Consider the following 20,704-nt stretch of genomic DNA (forward strand, 5'->3'; position numbering starts at 1 on the left):
ATCACTGTCTCTGCTTGTAGAATGTGTATGAATATACACGTCAGTGTGAATTGTTGGAGTCCAACCATTCTAAACTCTCTCAGATAGCCATCTGTTTCTATGGGCATGTTCCCACTAGTGTAATTCCATCTCTAATTCTTTCATGTCTAGGTCCAGTTAACAGACTTTGAAAACTCTGCGTATGTTGTGTTTGTGGTACTGCTAACTCGAGTGATTCTGTCATACAAACTGGATTTTCTCATTCCTTTGTCTAAGGTAGGTGTGAAAGATGGGATTTACTGAAGCTAATTGCAAAATATTTGCATTGTGTTTAATTTTTATCGTCTGCAGTCTAGGAATTACTGAGTGTGTGCTTACTGAACAATCATTTCTGTCTTTCAATCAGTTTTCATTTGGGCCAGTAATTTGCTTCAATTTAACTTCTGCAGTTGCAGATATTTTACTGCCATCTAATGGAGTTAAGCTTGTAGGGGCATTGCTAGCTGCCTCTTGATGTTTCATGACTCCTTTAAAAATGGCTGATGGGCCCTTATTTAGAAAAGCATCAAACCACTGCCTTCATTTCAGTTGCATGCTCTTTCTACAGTCCTGCTGCTGTATCTCAGTGAGCAGTGGCCATGTGACATTATGGTTTTCCTTTTTGGTTGTTGTGTGGCTTCATGCTTGTTTAATGAACACCAAACAAAATGCTTCCCTGAAGTCCTGCTTGCTCGTGCCATAGGAATTCCTGTGGTGCCCAACAATGTCAAGCAGCTACAGAAATGCTGATAAAGAGCATTGTCACAAAAATGTTTTGAGACTCAAAAAGGGCATGTTTCCACTATTTTACAGCAGAAATAGACCATGGAGTTCAAATAAACTTACTTAGGTATTTGTTCTAATGTGATTACAGTGTGTGTCTTGTGTTCTTACTTTTTTTGTTGTTCGTATTTAAAGGAGAAGCTGAGGTACCTAAGCAGGATACTTCCCTCTTAGCTTAACAGAATTGTCCTGCAATGCTATGGGTAACCTTAAAGAAGATCTTGAAGACTTTTGGCAGACTGTATAATAGAAAGCACTGCCAGTGCTGTCTGCATAGTGTCCTGATGCTTTTCTTAACATGTTTAATTAAAATGGAGAAATATACTGAAGTTGTAAACTAATGGTAGTTGTATCATACAGGTGGTGTGATCTCTTACAATATGAAATCATACCAAGCTTACAAAGAGAAATTCTCTTACTTACGTCAGGGAATTCAGATTCCAAAAATAATAGAGCGCTTAGTGACATTGTTATGTGGAATGTCTGAAAAGCACAACAACTTTATTGAATGTTTGTTAAGACTGAAACAGAGTTTGGGTGCAGAAAGAATATGGAGAGAGTTTGTGATGAAGAAATCAAATTGTCTGAGCCTGCCAAGCGATTTAGCAGGTAATGCAGCACAGAACTGTACGACTGTTGGTAAACTCACCTCTTTCAGTTCAAAAGAAACGATGCAGGTTTTTGAGACTAATCTTACACTGATCTCTTCCATCTGATTGAGTACTGCTGTAGTTCAGTTAGCTAGTGTGTAAATAAATTCCATAATACAGGAAGAACGAGAACGGGCTTTTGAAAAGCAAAGCTTTGAAAGGTAGGAATTAAGTGAGGATTTCACATTATCCTTAAAGTTAAAACACGGAATTCAGCAATTAGTATCCCTTCTTCTACAGGCAGCGTAGTAAAACTAGTGTCCAAAATAAGCAATGTTCATTCCCTCAGGATACTCCTACCAAAGAACTTGGACAAATTCTCTGTCTGTAAACTTAGGAGCAATGCTTTGTTGTTTGTAGGTTTTCTGGGAAGTCTGCAATGTGGAACTACTTTTCCGGCAGCTTATCTGAGTATTTCACAGATGTTTGGATATGGGATATTCCCTTACAATGTTACTGGAAGTGTTTGAGTTTATTTTAACTTTTTTTAGAAACAGTTATAACTTTTCAGAAGACTTCAATGACCTTGTTAATAAAAGCAGCCGACTGTGGATAGGAGGATAGCAGTTTTTGTCTGTACACAATTAAATTGCATCTGGATACACGCAAAAAAATCAGATGGAATGCAACCTGTTACACACAGCTGCATTCTGTTTTCGGTCTGACTTATAAGATTAACGTAGCATTTTCTAACAGTACCTCTCCTGCTGGAGACCTGATTTTATAGTGTCACCTTCTCGTGGTTTTGTACAGAAGCAGTAAATACTTATTTCCAGAGTTCAGTCTTATGTGGTAAAGCAATTAAAAACGCGAGAGATTTTTCAACTGGTGAGACTCCAACCAAATGTGAGGGTTTGGAGAGTCCTTGCTTTCTATAATGCCATTGATCTCTGCAATATTTGCTTTGCTAGGTGGATGAAAATATGAAGATGGCCCAGAAAAGAGATGCTGTTCGGCAGGGAATGTTTTACTTCAGAAAGGATATTTGCAAAGGTATCCCTGCAAGCATTCTAACAACTTGATGGTCAATAATTACTGCATTTCTTCTGACTTACTACTTTCCCTTTGTCTCTCATGAAGGTGGAAATGTCGTGGATGGATGTGGCTCTGCACAAAATGGGACGGGCACAGACACGGAAGAGTACACCTTAATGAGCATTGATACAATTATAAACGGGAAGGTCATAGCCTCTTTACCTGGGACACACAGCCTTCCCCTCTGCTCTGTCCTCCTTGAATTGACTAAGCATGTTTCATGCTGACTGTGTTCTCTCATACAGGAAGGAGTCTTTCCTGGTTTGATCCCAATTTTGAATTCTTACCTTGAAAACATGGAGGTGGATGTGGACACAAGATGCACCATCCTAAACTACCTGAAGTTAATAAAAAAGAGAGCATCTGGTATGTTTGATGCTTTCAGGCACTGCTGTTTTTTTCCTGCTGTTTTTCTACTTCGAATGTAATAAGGATGTTCTCTAATTATCAGTTGGGTAGAACTAGTGGCAACTGTGACTTTCTGGTGAAGTGTTAAGTCTTAGGAGAAAAGGACTGACGGGTCCTTTGGCTTAAATTAGGTCATGTTTAATTCTGTTCATAAATGTTTTGTGATCCATTTTAGAACTTGACTTAGGAGTACTTGGTACATTACTCCCAAACTGCAGTTGTATTTCCAAGATATTTTTTCAGCAGCACTTTTATGAGTATGTGGGGCTGGGTCTGATAGCCTGGCAAAGGGCCTGGCTGCAAAGTGTGCTGGCGTTAAGTTTGGTTAAGCTCTGATATGCAAGAGCATGGGGACTTGTTTTTAGTTCCCTGATAAGAAAGTCCTTCTGTAAGTAGTGAAAATCTTTGAACTCAAACCAGGTTCTTCTGCCTTTTTCATGCTGCATTGCCTTCTCAGGTGATATAATGACCTCTTATGCTCCTTCTTTAAATGCAGCAGTGTACTGAGCAGAAGATGCAGGCCAAGGGCTTTCATTCAGAACTGGGCTTAACAATCGTTAGCAGCCTTATACTGAAGTACAAATCCTTCTTGTGCCTTCCATGCTTAGTTTAGCTAGACAGTTGTACAGTCAATGAATATACAGATGGTATATGTAAAATCAACGAATATACAGATGGCATAATATATCCAGGAGTTTGGCTGATGTAATTATGATGCTAGACTAAGGAAAAGAGGACACTCACCCTGTCCTGGGCTCATGTAATAAACTCTGGTGGATCTCCAGTAGAAGAGATCCTTCCCCACTGGCAGTCAGCTCTTAAATGGGTCTAGGAGAGGTGGAGCCAAGCTCATAGAACGGCTTGGTTGGAAGGGACCCCACAGATCATCAAGGCCCAAGCCCCTGCCACAAGCAGGGCCACCAAGCTCCACATCTGGTTGTCCAGGACCACGGCCTTATGAGTCAGAACACAAACTTTGTTTATTTGTGATACATTCATTGGTTTTAAATTAGTGTAGCATTCTTTTTTAATTACTGAAGATTGCGATAGAACATTCTAGCTAAAGATGTTTTTAAAACTGAGGCAAAAATCAGGTCTTTCTCCTGCCTCTTAATTTAATGCTTTAGCAGCTCTAGAGAGTGGTAACACGTTTTAATTAATTGTTGCTTTCACTGAAAATGTTCTTTCAAAGCCTGCTTGTTTGTGGAAGGTTTCTGTCCCTCAGGTAACACAGATGAGGGATTTGGTGCTTGACTTAACAAAGAGAAAGTAAACTGGTAAGAAGAAAACGTTTGAGGTTCGTTAACCCTCAAAGTAGCAGAGCTTCCAAAATATTCCATTATTTTGTATTGCTTATAATTAGATTTAAAAAATGCTTTTGGAAAAAAGAGAGGTGCAGAGATACTTTTTTTGTATTCTTTTTCCTGAAGAGGTAATTAACCCAGGCTAAACGCTGAGCCATGGGTGTTTCACATTCAAATGTGATTTCCAATTATTTCAGGGTTTCATGCCTTCTAGTTCCTATGCTGCATGGTAATGTTTCTCCTGCAAAATCATGAACATTGAAGTCTGCTCACAAGTATAGTCTTCCAGCCTTGAAATTCCTTCCTCCCATATTTCTTTGTTTGCAGGTTTCCTTGCATGTTTTTTCTGCTTTTTCCTAATTCTGTTATATTCTTCTTTTTTTTTTCTTTTTTTTTTCTTTTTTTTTTCTTTTTTTTTTTTTTTTTTTTTTAAGAACTATATGCTGCTTTTAAGGTGAAGGCTTATACAGTGTGTAATACAGGTGTATGCACTTAGAAACAGCATCCTTTATTTTCAGGAGTGCTGAGTGGTTGGGCCATCTGACCGCTAGGTGTCCATGCTGGTCTGTGCTGCCAAGCTCTGGGTGCTGATGGTTGAGGAGTGCATCTCTTGTACTCAGCTCATCTCCCAGCTGTGCTTCTCTGTGCTCATGTGTCCAACACCTTCAGCAAATGTTTCTTGCATATATTTTGTTCTGCCACTTCTTTATATGGAAGTTGTATAAAACACCAGCCACATTTCTTAAAAACTTGTTTTTTGAGGGATGCATCCTGTCAGCCTACCGTGATATCTTACTTTCATAATTACCTTGATCTTGTACTCATTGGAGTTTGCTTGCATGTACTGCATTCAGGAGTGAGATTTAGTAGGCTGAATGCTGGTGTCCAGCTGGCTCACAGCTGCTGCTTCACAAGGACACAGGTCTCCTATAGGCAGTGTGTGTTACTTGGTGCTGGGGGCCCTGGGGCATCTGATGGCTGCCCTGTGGCCAGCAGTACCCTGCGTAGTGAAGCATGGGCAGTGTGCGCAAGCCAGGAGCTGCTGTGGTTGGGAACCTGCCTGTCTTCTGCTAGAGGAGCTGCCAGAGGGAAGAAGTAAGAGAGTGATTAAGGGCACATGAAGCAGAGATAGCAGCTGAGTTGGATGGAAAATTATATAGGATCACAGAATGGTTTGGGTTGGAAAGGTCCTTAGAGATCATCCAGTTCAACCCCCCCCATGGGCAGGGCTGCCACCCACCATATCAGGCTGCTCAGGGTCTGTCCAGCCTGGCCTTGAGTTCCTCTGGGGTTGGGGCATCCACAACTTCTCTGGGCAGCTGTGCCACTGCCTCACTGCCCTTTGTAATTATTGTAGTGGTGTCTGTTGGTTTGTCTCAGACAGCTTTTCTATTGAAGTGTTTTAAAGACCTCTTGCTATTCCATCTGTTGGTAACACCTGTTCTAGCATCTGAGTGTGATGCCTTTCTCTGTGCTGCTTTTATAAAAGATTTGAAATTTTGAAGATTGTACCAGAAGAGTTTGGGGCTGTCAGTGATGCGTCAGCTGAATTTTGCTTGAAGTTTTAGCCTCATTAAAAAGAAAAAAGTAGGAATGCGTTTCCTATGAAAGTTAATTAATTGTGCGTGGAATGTTGTGTTTTACTGCTACATAAGGTGTACTAACTGACATTTGGTTTTGTTTTACCCCCAGGAGAACTAATGACAGTCGCCCGGTGGATGAGGGAATTCATCGCACAGCACCCAGACTACAAGCAGGATAGTGTGATAACAGATGAAATGAATTACAGCCTTATTTGGAAATGCAACCAAATCGCGCTAGGCCAGGCAGAATGTCCAGAACTGCTGGGGGTAGGATTTAACAAGAAACCAAGTGGAAACAAAACTGACCCTTTGTAATGAATGTTTGTTAAATAATAGAAAGTTTTAAGTCTTTTAGCTAAGCACTAGCGAAGGTACTGTGAATCTGATACAGTTTCATGGTGTGAAGACCAAAACAGGGATACTGCACTCTAAAATGGGCCAATGCCTAAATATGCGTTTAAGGCATCCTAAAGTGGGCATATTCTTATTGTTAAGGTTTATACAATGTACATGTAAATAGTAAAATATTTTTATGATTAACATCAATGTATTTTAATAAGCATTGTATCTAAAGTTATTGTGAATTAGCTCATTAACTTTTTTATGCTTAGAAAAGGAAAATTGTCCTGAACAACTTTGTAAATGTAATGGTACTTGTATATTATATGCATTCCAGTTACTGAATGTTTACTGTAATTTTTTAACCTGGAATGTGCTGAGTAATCTACCTTATTGTGTAAGAAAGGAAAAAAAAAAACCTTAACCTACCTGACTCCCAGACTTCTTCCTTCCATTTTGGTTTTGAAAGTACTTAAGAACAGAAAAATGCATGTGCATCCCATTTGTTAATCTCTACAGCAGTTCTCAGTTGCTGCAAGACCTACATCTGGGTGCACAGTGTAGAATTGGAGGAACAGAGCTATCTCTAGTCAGATAACACCCTGTCTCCTGGTAACTGCAGTTTTACACAAGTGCTGCCATGTTCTTTCATAACCTGCATTTCCTACAACAAGAACTCCATCTTTTCCCAGAACTTTTTTTTTCCTAGCATGGTTCAGACTTTTGCCCCACTTTTTATGATCTGACAGAACAGCAGAAAGAGGGAAGAGCTGATGTAAGAGAGGAGGAAGTGGGAGCTGAACATAAAACTGTCCTTATGCAGGAATCAGGTGACTGCTCTGGGCTCTGGCACTCCTTCACTGCTGGGAGAGCCTGCATTGCTGCTGCTCCCACAGTCAGTAACAACTGCAGGACCTTTTTGTTCTTCCTAATGGTTGAGTTCCTCATTCCTCATTCACTATTAAAAATATTTCTGGCAGCATGTTTATACTTCATACAGGTAGCTGAGGTACCTACAGAGCTGTAAGTATGGGCAGCTTTACCTCCTCTATAATGTAATGCAAGGAGATCATGGAGCATGTGAGTCCTTTGAACTGGGAGCAGTGCTGGCAGTGACTGTAAGATACATAAAATTTAACCATTGCAACTGTAAATAAAGCAAACTTACGGGGCCTTTTAATTTAGCTTCTTAACTGATTCCTAAAAGTGCATTGCATTATGGATGCATTATGCAAAGCTTAATGCAAGAGCATATAAATATCTGAGGTGTAATGATCTTTACCAAGGACTAATGGAGAAACTGCATTGAAAAGGTGCACTAAAGAGAGGCTTTTATGTACTGACATTAGAATTTGTTCTGTGTTCACAGGTGTGCTTTAGAGAATAAAAAGAATGCTTTTTATGTGGTGGTGAATTTGTTTTAATCAAGGTGTAGGCGTATGCTAATTAAGTTTGTGTAATAAGGAAATAAAATAAAATTTGCAGTATGTGTTTGTCACTTGCATGAGTTGGAGTCGGTCTCAGATTCAAAAAAGGAACTCTTGTACTTCCTGAGGACTGATAGCAAAGGTTCTATCACTCCTGCAACAGAAATTGTGTCATCTTTGATGCAGCATCTGTCTGACTGTGTAGCACGAGGTGCTGCAATTGAAAGAACCCTTAGGAAAATGACTGCTTCACTACTGGTAACATATCAATGTAACGTATCAGTGCGTCCTTTAAATGTGGCATTAAGTCACCATTCTGGCCTAGCAGGTGGCTCCTGTCCTCTGGATAACTGACTGTTGTCCTGAATCTCAGAAGCTGTGGCCTCCGGCATCCGCTGTGCTGTATGCACACTTTAGGGCAGGACGGGAAGAATCAAGCCAGGCTGCTGCTTGTTTGCCCAGGTGTCCATGGCTTTGGTGCCTGAGCAGCTGATGTTTCCCAGATGAAGAGATGCTCTGGGTGCTGGACATGTGAAGGCTCCCGGCCATTGGTGCAGGGAAGGGCAAGTTTTGCAGCTGGCTGGGGATGTGGCCAGGGGAGGCTGTGTGGTACCTTTGTGAAGAAATCCCTTGAGCTATGTACACAAGATTTGGGGTCCTACCATCATGAGGTGCTATCATGGATATAGCAACCCTCCTGAAAGCCATGAGAGCAAAACTGAACACCCCAAGTTAATGTGATCGATTCCTTGCCCAAAAACATTTGTAGTGTCTTGATCGTGGCACTCTGTGTGAGCATCACGATGTCCTGGCTCCAGTTCAACTGCAGTAATCTGACTCCTTCCTGCCTTCTCAGCTGGAAGACCCTGTTCTGATTCCTTGGAAGTCTTGGCATCATAAACAGTATTCTGGGACAGCTGTCCTCTTTCCTGAAAAATCATGCAGCTTGAAACTGCAAAACAAATGTTTACAGTCACCGTGTTTAGTTTTACTTATTAGGATTATATTCTGTGCATAGCTCTGGTTTTGCAGCAAATTTAAGTGACAGCAGAGGTAGCTCCAGCAGCTGCTTAGATAGCTTGAGCTGGATGTCAGCAGGAAGGAATTGCTGCAGTCCCTCCAGGAGCTGGTCCGTTCTTCTGACTGCCTCTTATGCATATCAACATATGCAAAAACACACTCCTGGGGATATTCTTTAGGAAAGCAGATGAAGGGACGAAAGTGCAATAGTCCTCCAGCTGGCAGCAATGCGAAACAGAAGGTTGCTATTGAGCATAGTGCTGAGCAGTGTGAGAGCCTGTGGTGTAACACCAGTCTAGAAACAAGAATGTGACATTGGAGCATGGTAGCAGGGAACACGGGTCTCACCAAGTCCGAAAGGCCTGATGATTTGCTGGAATTTCCTTGAAGCATGTTTGCTTGGGGAGGAACAGCTCATCTGCCCCTTGCCGGTGCAACAAAAGGGCAAAAGCAAGGAAGTTCCTGGGTCACAATAGACAGCTGTGAGTGAAGAGGGAAAAAACAAAGCGATGCCAAAGCATCCACGCACCACCTGTTTTCTCTGCCGGGAGTCCAGCTGGAGGTGGAAATGTGTCCTGAGCAGGCAGAGCCGAGGATGGGAGCAGGCAGCCCCTGCCGAGTAGCGCCGTGCCCTGTGTGGGGTTTGGAGGAGGCAGTGACACAGCGACACCGCCTCATCTCCCAGAGCTCGAGGGGCGCTCCTTCAGAAGGTTTAGCTGTCTGCGAACTGAACAACAGCCTGTGTTAAGTAAGAAATGGCTCCCTAGTGTTTTCTAAGTCCATATGCGTATGCACCTGTTAATTTAGCTCTCCAGTTTATTCCCGTATCTCAATATCTTCCCCAAACTACCCTGTTATGTGGACCTACGGGAGCTGTAATCATCCTGCCAGTGAGAAGGCAGAACGGTTCAGAGGGCAGCACCCAGAGACAGGCTGCTGACAGGAGTGCTCAGAATCCTGCAGGGAAGCGCTGGTATGCGGCGGCTCCGCAGAGGGATGCTGGCGCGAAGTGGCTCGGTGAACTTGTGCAGGAGGAGGAGAGGTCGTGCGAGGTGAAAGCAGCTGCGGGAGGCGGGAACGAAGTCTGAGAGTGAAGCTGACGAGGTCGAATGTCAGAAATCGGCCGCTCTCCCCGCGCAGCGATTCGCGGGGCAGCCTCACCACGCTGACCTCCAGCTCCCTGGCATTTTTCAGCTCCGTTTTATCCTCCCCTTACACCACTCGGTAAGCTGGGCTCCGTGCCTTCAGCCCGTTCCCACAGGAGCACACAGATGAGGGGCCGCACAGCTAATCCCCGCTTTCCTCACAGCACGGGCACTCGGTGGCCAACGCTCGCACTGCTATCCTCAGCCTGCTCCGCACAGCTGGGCGCAGAGCTGCCCCTGGGCCGGCCCCGCCGTGGAACTCGGGCCTCGCAGAGCGGCCTCTCCTGCCTGCAGCTTGTCCCGGGGGAGCGCAGAACGAGCCACGATCCTGCTTGGGATCAGATCTCGACGCAGGACGAGCTCGTTGCTAAGCCCGGCGCAAGCCCTAGGTGGCCTCCTAGGCTCAGCGGGCTGGGAAGTGCAAATCACAGTGCTGGAGGAAGGAGAAGGGAAAACAGTCACAGCCACAGCGGCGTATCAGATCCAAACCCTCTCTGGGTTCTGGCTGCAGGGATCTGCGGCTGTGCTAAGCACCGGGTCATGCTGCGTATGACAGCTGGGGACAGAGCTGGCAGCCCTCGTGGCGGCAGCATGTGCCTGCACAGGCTGGGAAATGGGGCAGGCAGTTCAGCTGCACTGAGAGCTCTGCCCAGAGCAAACCACCTCTGGGTGAATCACAGTGTGCAGCGCCCAGGTGCTCCTGGGCATGGCACGTCCCAGTGGGCTCTGCAGGGTGGGTAGGGGTTGCTCTTAAAGTGTTCACTTCTGGGTGGCAAATGTTACTTTACAAAAAAAAAAAACAGCAAGAAGCTCCTGTCTAAGACTGCTCAGAGAATGGCACAAAGTAACGTATTTCAGATTTTTGTCTCTTCCCCTTCATTTATGGCCTGCAGCCTGCTGTGTCCCTCAGTTGTGGCTCTGATTTCCCACAGCACAGCATCTGGCCTTGCTGGGAGCTGGCACAATGTCATGGTTCTATGTTTTTTTTGTTTTTGTTTTTTGTTTTTGGGTTTCAGTATTCCACATCAAAACATCATGTAGTGTACGGGGCATTAAAGTGTCACTGCCCCAATTCCAAGTACCTATCCCTGTACATTACAGCAGTCACGGGATCTGGCCCTTCCGGGTGGGGGGGGCGCTCTCTTGCTGCCTTGCAGTGGGTGCTGGAGGTGCTTTCCTACCCGTTCCAAGCTTTTCAGGTTTGACTCGGTCCCGGGAACTCTCTCTCTCTCTCATCTTGTCTGATTTATTAATCTCAATTTCAATTAAATTGTATATATTGTGTTATCTTGTATTCCAATATTATAGTAAAATAAGTTTTCCTCCATAGATTGTTGCCGCTGCTCTTTTCCTCCCTTCCTTCCTTCCCATTTTTGTGGGACTGGGGTGGGGGGGGGAGGGCAGAGGCCTGTCGCCCCTGTCACGGACATAGATTGATCTGGTCAACTCCGTGACACACTAGAACAAGACTGCGTTTCTCATCCTACCTCTGAAAAGCAAAATCAAGTGCAAGGTCCTGCATCTGGGTTGGGGCAATTCCAAGCACAAATCCAGGCTGCATGGAGAATGGCTTGAGAGTAGCCCTGAGGAGAAGGATTTGGGGGTGTCAGTTGATGAAAGATTCAACATGAGCTGGCAGTGTGCACTTGCAGCCCAGAAGGCCAACCATATCCTTGGGATGCATCAAGAGAAGTGTGACCAGCAGGTCAAGGGAGGTGATTCTGCCCCTCCACTCTGCTCTTGTGAGACTCCCCCACCCTGATCCCACACCCTGACAGCCTCCCCCTCCCCCCGGTTCTGGAGCCCCCAAAACAAGAAGGACATGGATTTGTTGAGCAGGGTCCAGAGGAGGGCCACAAAGATGATCAGAAGGCTGGAGCACCTCCCCTATGAGGAAAGGCTGAGAGAGCTAGGGCTTTTCAGCTGGAGAGAAGGCTGTGAGGGGACTTTATAACAGCCTTCCAGTACGTGAAGGGAGTCTACAGGAAAGCTGGGGAGGGACTTGTTAAAAGGGCAGGTAGAAAGAGAAGGAGATGAATTGGCTTTAAACTAGAAAAGGGTAGATTTAGACTAGATATTAGGAAGAAATTTTTTACTGTGAGCGTGGTGAAACACTGGAACAGGTTGCTCTGTGAGGTTGTGGATGCCCTCTCCCTGGAGGCTTTCAAGGCCAGACTGGATGGGGCTTTGAGCAACCTGGTCTAGGGGGAGGTGTCCCTGCCTATAGTACGGGGGTTGAAACTAGATGATCTTTAAGGTCCCTTCCAACCCAAACCATTTTATGGTTCTAAGAAATGGCACAGAAAGGAGGATTCAAGATGTGCACCAGAGTATCCAGAAGAGGACTCTGCAGGAGATTGTGTGCAGGTTTGCACAAAGCATTGTAGCTGTTCTCAAGACAGACTAGAGCAAGCTGTTCTGAGCACAGAGGAATGCATCCTCTGGGGCTGTGCTGTCCGGAGGTGGGGATGACCCAGGTGCATCCCTGCTTAGGATGTCATCATTCTGTTTCCATGAGGAATAACACTAACACTGGTCTTGAAGAACCCAGGAGATGCTGTGATGTGGTGAGTCTAATGCTCTAATTGCAATTAATATTAAACATTCTGATTTATTCTGTCTACCAGCTGCTCTATATTTATCACATTTCCTCCACTGTGCTCAGAGTTTGAGACGTGGTGCAGTGACAACCTCACACATGCATCTCCTATCTCTTAACATGAAGAAACAAATTTGGTCTGTACTAGAGACATCCTTGTAACAGCTTTTACCAGTGGAGCCCATTGGCAAGAAGGGCTTATAATCAGCCATTCTTGTGTTCATCTGATACCTATCGTGAGAAGACATCTGCGAGTTGTGCAGAGTTAAAACAGGCTTCATGTGTCTTGCCTCCAGGAGACATTACAGACAACACTGAAGTCACTGAATGCTAGTGCTGTGTCTTCATGGCACATCACCAGTTGGGTATAGGCTGCTGTGACAGGCCCTGCAACAGGAGCCAGTGACATAGTAGCTGCTCTCCAAAGCTCTTTACATGGGGAGAAAACACTCCATAACATGAGGTTTCTGGTTTTGTGACCTGCTTGGTGGTTTCCCTCTGGATAGGCAGGGGAGCAGATCTCAGCTGCTCTGCTCTCATGAGTGCTCCCATGAGACCTCAAACTCGACACAGAAATTAAAAAGACAGCCTTCAGGGAAAACAGCTGGTTCCATCCTTGCTGCTCTCTTTAGCAGCCTGACCTCCTCCAGCACACCCCTCCCTTATCTCCAGGCAGAATGTCTCCACTACTGAGTCTCCTCTCCCTTGCTCTTGTGCAAGCTCTGCCTCCATCCTCCTGCCTGGGAAGATGACAGCTGCACATCCTCCCACAGCAGCACAACAGCAGTCTTGAGCTCGCAGGAAGCAAAGCAGGAGACGGTGATCTCTTCCTGATGCCAGAGGGAGGTGAGAAAGGCAGGAAGACCTGTGGAGTCAGACACGGAGCAAGCCATCCAGTAGCCCTCATTGAAAGGCCCCATTATTATTTCCTGTTCCCAAAGAAGGCTCAAGGGTTAGGCACTCTAAGGATGTACAAACTGAGGGGGAAGAAGGTATCTAAATGCTCGTGTTACAAAGTTGTGTATGCCTGTTTTTTTGTCCACGGTTAACCAAAAAATTAAAAAAAAAAAGAAGAGGAGATGCTGAAGAGTCCCAAGCTCAGCTTATCTGGCCTTTGATCTCAAAAGCACAAACTGAGCTTTCATTGTGGACAAAAGAAGACAGGGCTGGCACAGCTATAAATGGTCTGCAAAGAGGCAGGCAGATGAAATTCTGCTTTCATCCAGAGACAGGAAAGCAGGTAGCAGCTATGGAGATCTTTTGGCCATAGAATAGAGGTGAGAAGAAGAAGAGAACCCAACAAATGCAACCAGATAGAGTGGGGAGATAGCTGGGAGGGAACCCAGGAATGGGCAAACATGAAAAACCTGGGGCAGATTCCATGGTGGGACAAGGTGATGGTGTCTGGCACCTGATGGTCCTCAGAAGGTGAGGCTGGTGTGCTAATTAGGACCAGAGGCCTTTCTGGTTGCAAAATTTTATCTTGAAACGATAACATTAAAAACAAAACAACTCTAAGCCACTCCTTGACACTTAGACATCCACAGATGATTGCCAGTGAATGCTCTTAGATTCTTACCTCATGAGCTTCAGCATGTGGCAAAACAGGCAGGGAGCTTCTATGCATGTGGCTAATGGGGAACAGGTTTGGGGTGTGCAACCAGGAACGCTTTTTCAGCAATCCTGAATAATGCTTTCTCAGTGAGAAGAGCTGTGGTTTCCATCCTCATCTACATCTTTCTGTGTGACGTGCATAGACTGGAAAGGCATTAAGCATTTCTGGGTAGAAATGGTAACTTCAGATGCCTCAGAGAAGCATCAAAACTTGCTGTTGGGAAAAGGGAGCTCTGAGAGGGTGAGGCTGTGGGATGGCTGGGATTAACGCAACCAGGACAGCACCATGAATGACAGTGGCTGTGTCTCACTGCTGTATGGTGGCAGCTGAAGCTTTATGTCACTCATAGCAGTGATCCTAACTCAAAAGCTTTTGTAGGCTTAGAGTAAATTTTAATCTAGAACAGCAGTGGCCAAAGTCCATTTATGTTGACAGTTTTCTCCACGATGGACCACGGCATCAGACACTTGTTCATTTACTGCCTTCTCCAAGTGCCCGAGCTCTGGATTCCTCTCCAAGCTTGAACTGCATCTCCAAGCTTCCCAGGCATCTCTGCAAGTACCCTCCAGACACTGTGGAGCACCAAAAGACCTGTATAAATTAAATCACCATCCAAACTTACAATGCCCAGAGTCTCAGCGGAACAGATGTTGGGAGGAAGCAACAGGCATTGGCAATCCACAGGTTGTGATAGTGGAATCTTTCGCTTTTTCAACAAGGGCTTATCCTCCCTATTGGACTTTACTACCATAGAAAACAGAAAGAGTAGAACATATTTTTAAGCCTCTGTATAAATCAGTAATATACTGACATCTTCATTACTGTGCAATGTTCTGCTTGCCTTACCTCAAGAGGCATAAAATAGAGCTAGAGACAGCCAAGGCCAAAGAGAACATTCAGGAAAAAAGAAAAAAAAAAAAAAAGGAAAGAAAATAAAGAGGAGATAATGCAACCTAAGGCAGGGACTGCATTAGAAGCCCTGAGCACTGGGAGCTGCTTCAATATTCAAGCAGTCACTAATAGAGTATGCAAAAGGAGAGCATGGGCCACTCAGACTTCTCATCTAGCAGCTAAACATCTCGATCACCAGCTTCCTTCAACCACCAACTTGCAGTGCACTGCAACTACAGAATGTGTCCACGCTAGTTTCATGCTTGGCCATGTTTAGTATGAACGAAGTCTTCATCACCATAAGACAGAATCACAGAATACCCCAAGTTGGAAGGGACCCACAAGGATCATTGAGTCCAGTTCCTGACTCCACACAGAACCAGTCCAAACTCAAACCCAATGTCTGAGAGCACTGTCCAAACACTCGTCGAACTCCAGCAGCCTGGGGCCGTGACCACTGCCCTGGGCAGCCTGTTCCATGCTCACCATCCTCTGGTGCAGAACCTTTCCTAACACCCAAACTGACCTTCCACTGACACAGCTCCATGCCATTCCCTCAGATCCTGTCACTGTGAACAAAGAGATCAGCGCCTGCTCCCGCACTCCACCTTAACCATCTCTTTTAGCTTTCCAAATCATCTTTTCTGGTCATACTAATAGTAACAGTCCACATTTTAGGAAGCATTGTTATAATAGCCTGTTAACAGTAGCCATTCTGGTTGCTTTGAACTCTAAAGATACCTTACCTTCCCCATGAAGCAAACAAAGTTTTAGGCTACAATATGTCCCTAGGAAAGCAAGCAGTCACGGCAGGCCTAATATGCACATAAACATGTGGTTAGCTTACTCCCTGGCACAGTCCCAGCTTGATCTGACCAGCAGTTTGCTAGCCTACACCATGCATGGCCCAAAGAGTTATTCAGGTGGGCAGGATGCAGCCGTGCTGCTCAGATGGGCAGAGCTTTTGATTGTGTGGCCACAAGCTGCCTCAAGGTGAGTTGACCTCCTTGGACTGTTTCATTTTCTAGTACAGATTTAACCTATGTACCTCATACCAACTTGCGCTGGAGGGAATATGACATATCCATAAATAGCTATGAAGACTTTTAACTTTCATATATCCATATTTTTTCTTGGTTTTGCCAGCAGACCTCTATACAGAACTAGAATTTATGCTGTTGCAGTTATATGTAGGAGTACTTGAAGGCATATCGTGTACTGTAGAGGAACCAAGGATCCCTTCACAGGTGAAGAGCTGGTCAAGTACAGCGGCTCCAAGCAAATGGCACAGCCTTAGAAATGTATGATTCAACCTTGTGAAAGTCAAGCAGCAGTCTCATATAATACACGTTCTTCATACACACTGTCTCCAAGTCCAGTTTTTAGTAAAATATCTGAAAAGCTACATCCAGATGTTCTGTCTGAAATAGCAAACAGATGTTATCATGCACGGAAAGGATCTAATATCACTGCATGTTCCCTAAAGCATGCACTGAAACTGATTTTCTGATAACAAAAGTGCAGTTCAAACTGCCTAGCAATTTAGAAATGACAGAATAGAAGAACAAAACTGTAGAGGTTGGAAGAGTCCACTGGAGCTCGTCCAGTGCAAAGCATTGCACAATCAGATGAAATAAGTCACTCAGGACCGTGCCCAGTTGGATTTTGAATGTCTCCAAAATGGAGACTGCATCCTCTCTGGGCAACATGTGCCAATCTCACAGTGCCAAAGGTTTTTTCTAATTTCAAGTTTCAGTTCATGCCTCTCGTCCTGTGACAGGGTACCACTGATAAGTGACTTTGTCTTTTTTAAGCCCTCCCATCAGGTATTTCTCCATACCAACAGTATCTCCCTCGACACTTTGCTAAGGAAAGCAGTTCCAGCTCTCTCAGCCTCTCCTCATATGACAGATACTCCAGTGGCTTTATCACCTTGCTGATCCTCCATGGAGAGTGGAATATGAATTACATCTCTTGTTCTGCTGGCAACACTCTGCCTAATGCAGTACATCTTGACCTTCTTTGCCACGTGACAGAACTTCTGACTCATGGTCACTTTGTTGTCCACCAGGACCCCAAGAACACTTTTCTTCAAAGCTGCTTTCCAGTTGGTTGGCCTCCATACAGCCTGTACAGCAGCACAGGGTGACTCCTCCCCAGGGGCAGGACTCTATTTTTCTCTTTACTGAGTTTCATGAGGCTCCTCTCCATCTATTTCTCCAGCCTGCCAACGTCCCTCTGGATGGCAGCACAACTCTCTGATGGATCAGCCACTCCTCCCAGTTTTGTCCCTTCTGCAAACTTAATCAGTGAAGATGTTGAGCAGTATTGGCCTCAGTATCAATGTCTGGTTACACCATGAGGGAATGACCTCCACCTGGATTTTGTGCCACTGATAATTGCTCTCTGAGATTGGCATGTCAGCCCTTTTTCAGCTGATAATTCCTTGGCTTGTCTATGAGAATTTATGGGAGTGCTGACAGGCTAAAGTCAAGACAAATGACTACAGCTTCCACCTCATCCACCAAGCCACTTATTGTAGAAGGCTACTATGTTGGTTATGAACAATTTCTCCTTCATAAATCTATGCTGATGGCTCATACTTTCTTCTTCTCTGCATGTCTGGAATGGGTTTCCAAGAGCTTTTTCTCTACCACCTTCCCTGGAATTGAGGCAGAGTTTTGCAGATTCTTGACCTTGCGCCAGACGACAGGTAGTCACATCAACAATTTGGTTTTAGCTGCTCAACTGCTGTGATATGACATGGGAAAATGTTTTCAAACTAAACGAGGAGAGATTTAGATTACACATGCAGAACTTTTTTACAGTAAGGGTGATGAGGCTCTGGAACAGGTTGCCCAGAGAAGTGATGGAAGCCCTATCCTTGGAGATACTCAAGGTCAGACTGGACAAGGCTGTGAGCAACCTAAAAGAGCTGTAGGTGTCCCTGTTCATTGCGGAGGGATTGGACTAGATGACTTTTAAGAGTCCCTTCCAATTCAAATTCTAGGATTCTATGTTTCAGGACAGACCGTATCTCTTTGTATACCAACCCCACTGATGCCCTCATGTCCTCCCTTCCATATATTCCCACTGATGCTTGCTTTCAGCTTCCCACTAGGTGCCCTTTCACTAGACCTGTTTGCTGTGCTTGAAGAAGTGCTGTGCTTCCAGGTTTCTCCAAACACAAATGCATTTCCAGTTTTCCTTCAAGTTCTCATCGTTCATATTTATTTCCAGTGAAAGCTGTTTCCAGTGCTACTGGCCATGGTTTGGTCCTCAGCTTCTATCAGCTGTACAGCATTTATCTCAGAAAGATAGCACCTCAGAGCAGGGATGTCTTACCCATGAAGACTGGAGAACCATGCAGAAGTTTGATTCACTGCCTGGTGGTAACTGATGTCCATTTTGTATCAAAATAAGGCAGGCGGCCAAACTCTGGTTCTCTCACCTGTGTTGGTATGAATGTAGAGTTGCAGCTCTGAGGTTATCTCAACATTATGCTGACAGTAAGTGAGGGCAGGAACTTATACAGCAGGAGGGTTTTGCAAGTGAAATGGGTAAATAGATTATCTTTTGTTATTCTTAGCAGCTTGTCCATTCTTTGCCAATGTTATGTAACCTACAATATAGTAATATGTAATCTGCAGTCAGGGTTTGTTTAAACACATAAGGCAATCTCCATAAAGTCACTTGCACATACATTGAATTAATTTCAGAAAAATGTCATTGAACATTTTAACAAGACGAAAGCAGAGCAGGAGTGCAGCGCATTTGCCTGCTGCTCAGTCCTTTCCACTATACCAGATACTAGCATCCAATGGCTAGAGAGAGAAAGCTGTGCCTCACAAATCCCCTTTTGAATGTTTAGAATTGTGCAGAACTGTTATAAGTGCATTTTAGAGAAGGGTAGAAGTCCTTTTGACAAAAGTCAGGAAGCTTTACTTTGCTAAATGCTTTATCTTTTTCAAAACTCATAAGGTAAGATATATGGCCTTACTACATTTAGACCTCATCCTTGCTTATTCCTTGCATAGTAGATGTAAGAAAATGCCACACAACTTCGAATTACTGCAGCAGGGCACTGTGGTTATTGCACTGCTGACATACATACTTATGTACATCTCTCTGGCAAGGTAAAGGAGCATGCAGGGTATCCACATATTAAAGCTTCTTCCTGCAGCCAGAGGACATAATTAGGTCACAAAACACTGCAAGTTGTTTCTCTTAAACTGATGTCTTTTTTGGTATTAGGATTAGTGAACAATTGAAGATTTTAAGGTGAAAATGAGTCATTTGAGCTGTCCTCCTGGCAAAACCAAAATCACCTCTTGCTGCAGGCTGCATTTCTCATGGATCTTGGAAGAAAGGGTAAAGAATCAACCAAAGGAGTGTGCACACATTGCAGCTCATTGTTTTGCTTTCAGTAAAACTCTCTGTGAACCATGAAAAGATACATTTCTAGCTATCATCGTATGTTCAGCTCCTGCAGTTGCTGCTTGGCAAAAGATATTGAGCTGGCATAATCTTTTTGGCATTGTAAAAATATTGTCACCAGATCAGCTTAGGAATATTTCTACACTAATAAAGCACTTGCATTTATCTAACAGGCTTATCCAGCAGCCCCTGAGCAAGCAGAGAACTTGACAACTGGAAGTAGAAAAGGGGAACACAGCTTCCAGGAGCAGTACACGTGCACCCAGCAGCACAGCACTGCCCAGGCCTGTGTGTTTGTCAGGGCTGAGGAATGCCTCATTGACAAAGACGGGAAGTGCTGATACATTTTCCCCAAGTCAGGCATTAGAACTGTTTTTTCCCTGCTATTAATGCCACCATTTTCAAAAGTGAAAACAAAGGGCATTTGTTCTTACGGGTTTGGGGGGAAAAAAAGTTGATGTATAATAGGAATCAATCTTTTTTTCTTTGTCAGAAGTGGTTCTTTGGGGGCTTTTGGCCATACGTGTTTAAAACCCAATTGTTTTCCTCTGCGTTTTCTGAGTTTTTCAGCAGTTGTTCCTCTCTGAGAGGTCGGCAGCAGAAGTAAATCAGTTTCCATGTGCTTAAAAACAAAGGAACAATGAAACATTCAGCCAAGCTTGCCTCAACAGATCTCTTTTTTTTTTTTTTAAACTTTCAGAGCAATTTGCAATAGGAGAATGGCTGAACAACTCGAGATCCCAGAGCATTTATGAGAGGCTCAGAGTGCCAACTGTGACTGCTGGGAGATTCAGGGTCACATCCTCCCCTTCTTAAGCTCTCAAAAGTCCAAACTGAACTGAGAGAAGGATTTGACCTTATTGTATTCTGAAAGTAAATCACCGTGATGAGTGAGAAATGTTTGCTAACTGAAGCGCAGTAACTGGGTGTGCGATAACCGGCTCGAGGTTTTCCAGCAGCAAGAGCAAAACCCAGGTTTGTGGTGGCAGTAGTAGAGCAGATTCTGCTCGTGGGTCTGGGGGCTGGAAGTGCAAAGTGGAAGCAAGGCAGGTGGTAGGTGCCTGGGTTTGGAGGTGAGCACAGCCCACAGCTCCCAGCAGCTTGCTCCCATGGGCAGCCATCAGCTCTGCCATGTCTGCTCAGCCTGCGGCCCTTGTGACATAAGTCTCATTGTTTAAATCCTTTAGCTAACAGGTTTTACATGATAATCCTGCAGGATGATAGCACATAAGCAGTGAAGGCCAACTGTCATCTGAGAACCTGCCTGACTGCACACACACTTCCTTAAATGCAGATGGCACTTGCAGTCAGGGCTTTCAGAGCATGGGACCCTAGTTTGTACCTTCAGAACAATTTCCATCCCCGTGGTCTGAAACTACAACAAAAATATTAACTGACTTGCTCTACTAACACATGGAAAACAGGCACGAGGACATTTCCTACCCTGCAG

The 20,704-nt window shown here is 44.5% G+C and overlaps 1 protein-coding gene across 1 annotated transcript in view; it reads left to right on the forward strand.

The window, feature by feature from the left end:
- Positions 1–6,096, forward strand: part of GCLC (glutamate-cysteine ligase catalytic subunit) — a gene marked incomplete at both ends in the record, with an annotated part of 30,767 nt that extends 24,671 nt beyond the window's left edge. The window contains 5 exons of the mRNA XM_079532969.1: positions 151–255; positions 2,363–2,444; positions 2,532–2,632; positions 2,732–2,852; positions 5,891–6,096. Coding sequence (XP_079389095.1) covers positions 151–255; positions 2,363–2,444; positions 2,532–2,632; positions 2,732–2,852; positions 5,891–6,096 — 615 coding nt within the window. The remainder of the gene's footprint in view (positions 1–150; positions 256–2,362; positions 2,445–2,531; positions 2,633–2,731; positions 2,853–5,890) is intronic.
- Positions 6,097–20,704: the final 14,608 nt, after the last annotated feature.

This window comes from Tetrao urogallus (genome assembly GCF_951394365.1).
Source record: "Tetrao urogallus genome assembly, chromosome: 2".
Lineage (NCBI taxonomy): Eukaryota > Metazoa > Chordata > Aves > Galliformes > Phasianidae > Tetrao > Tetrao urogallus.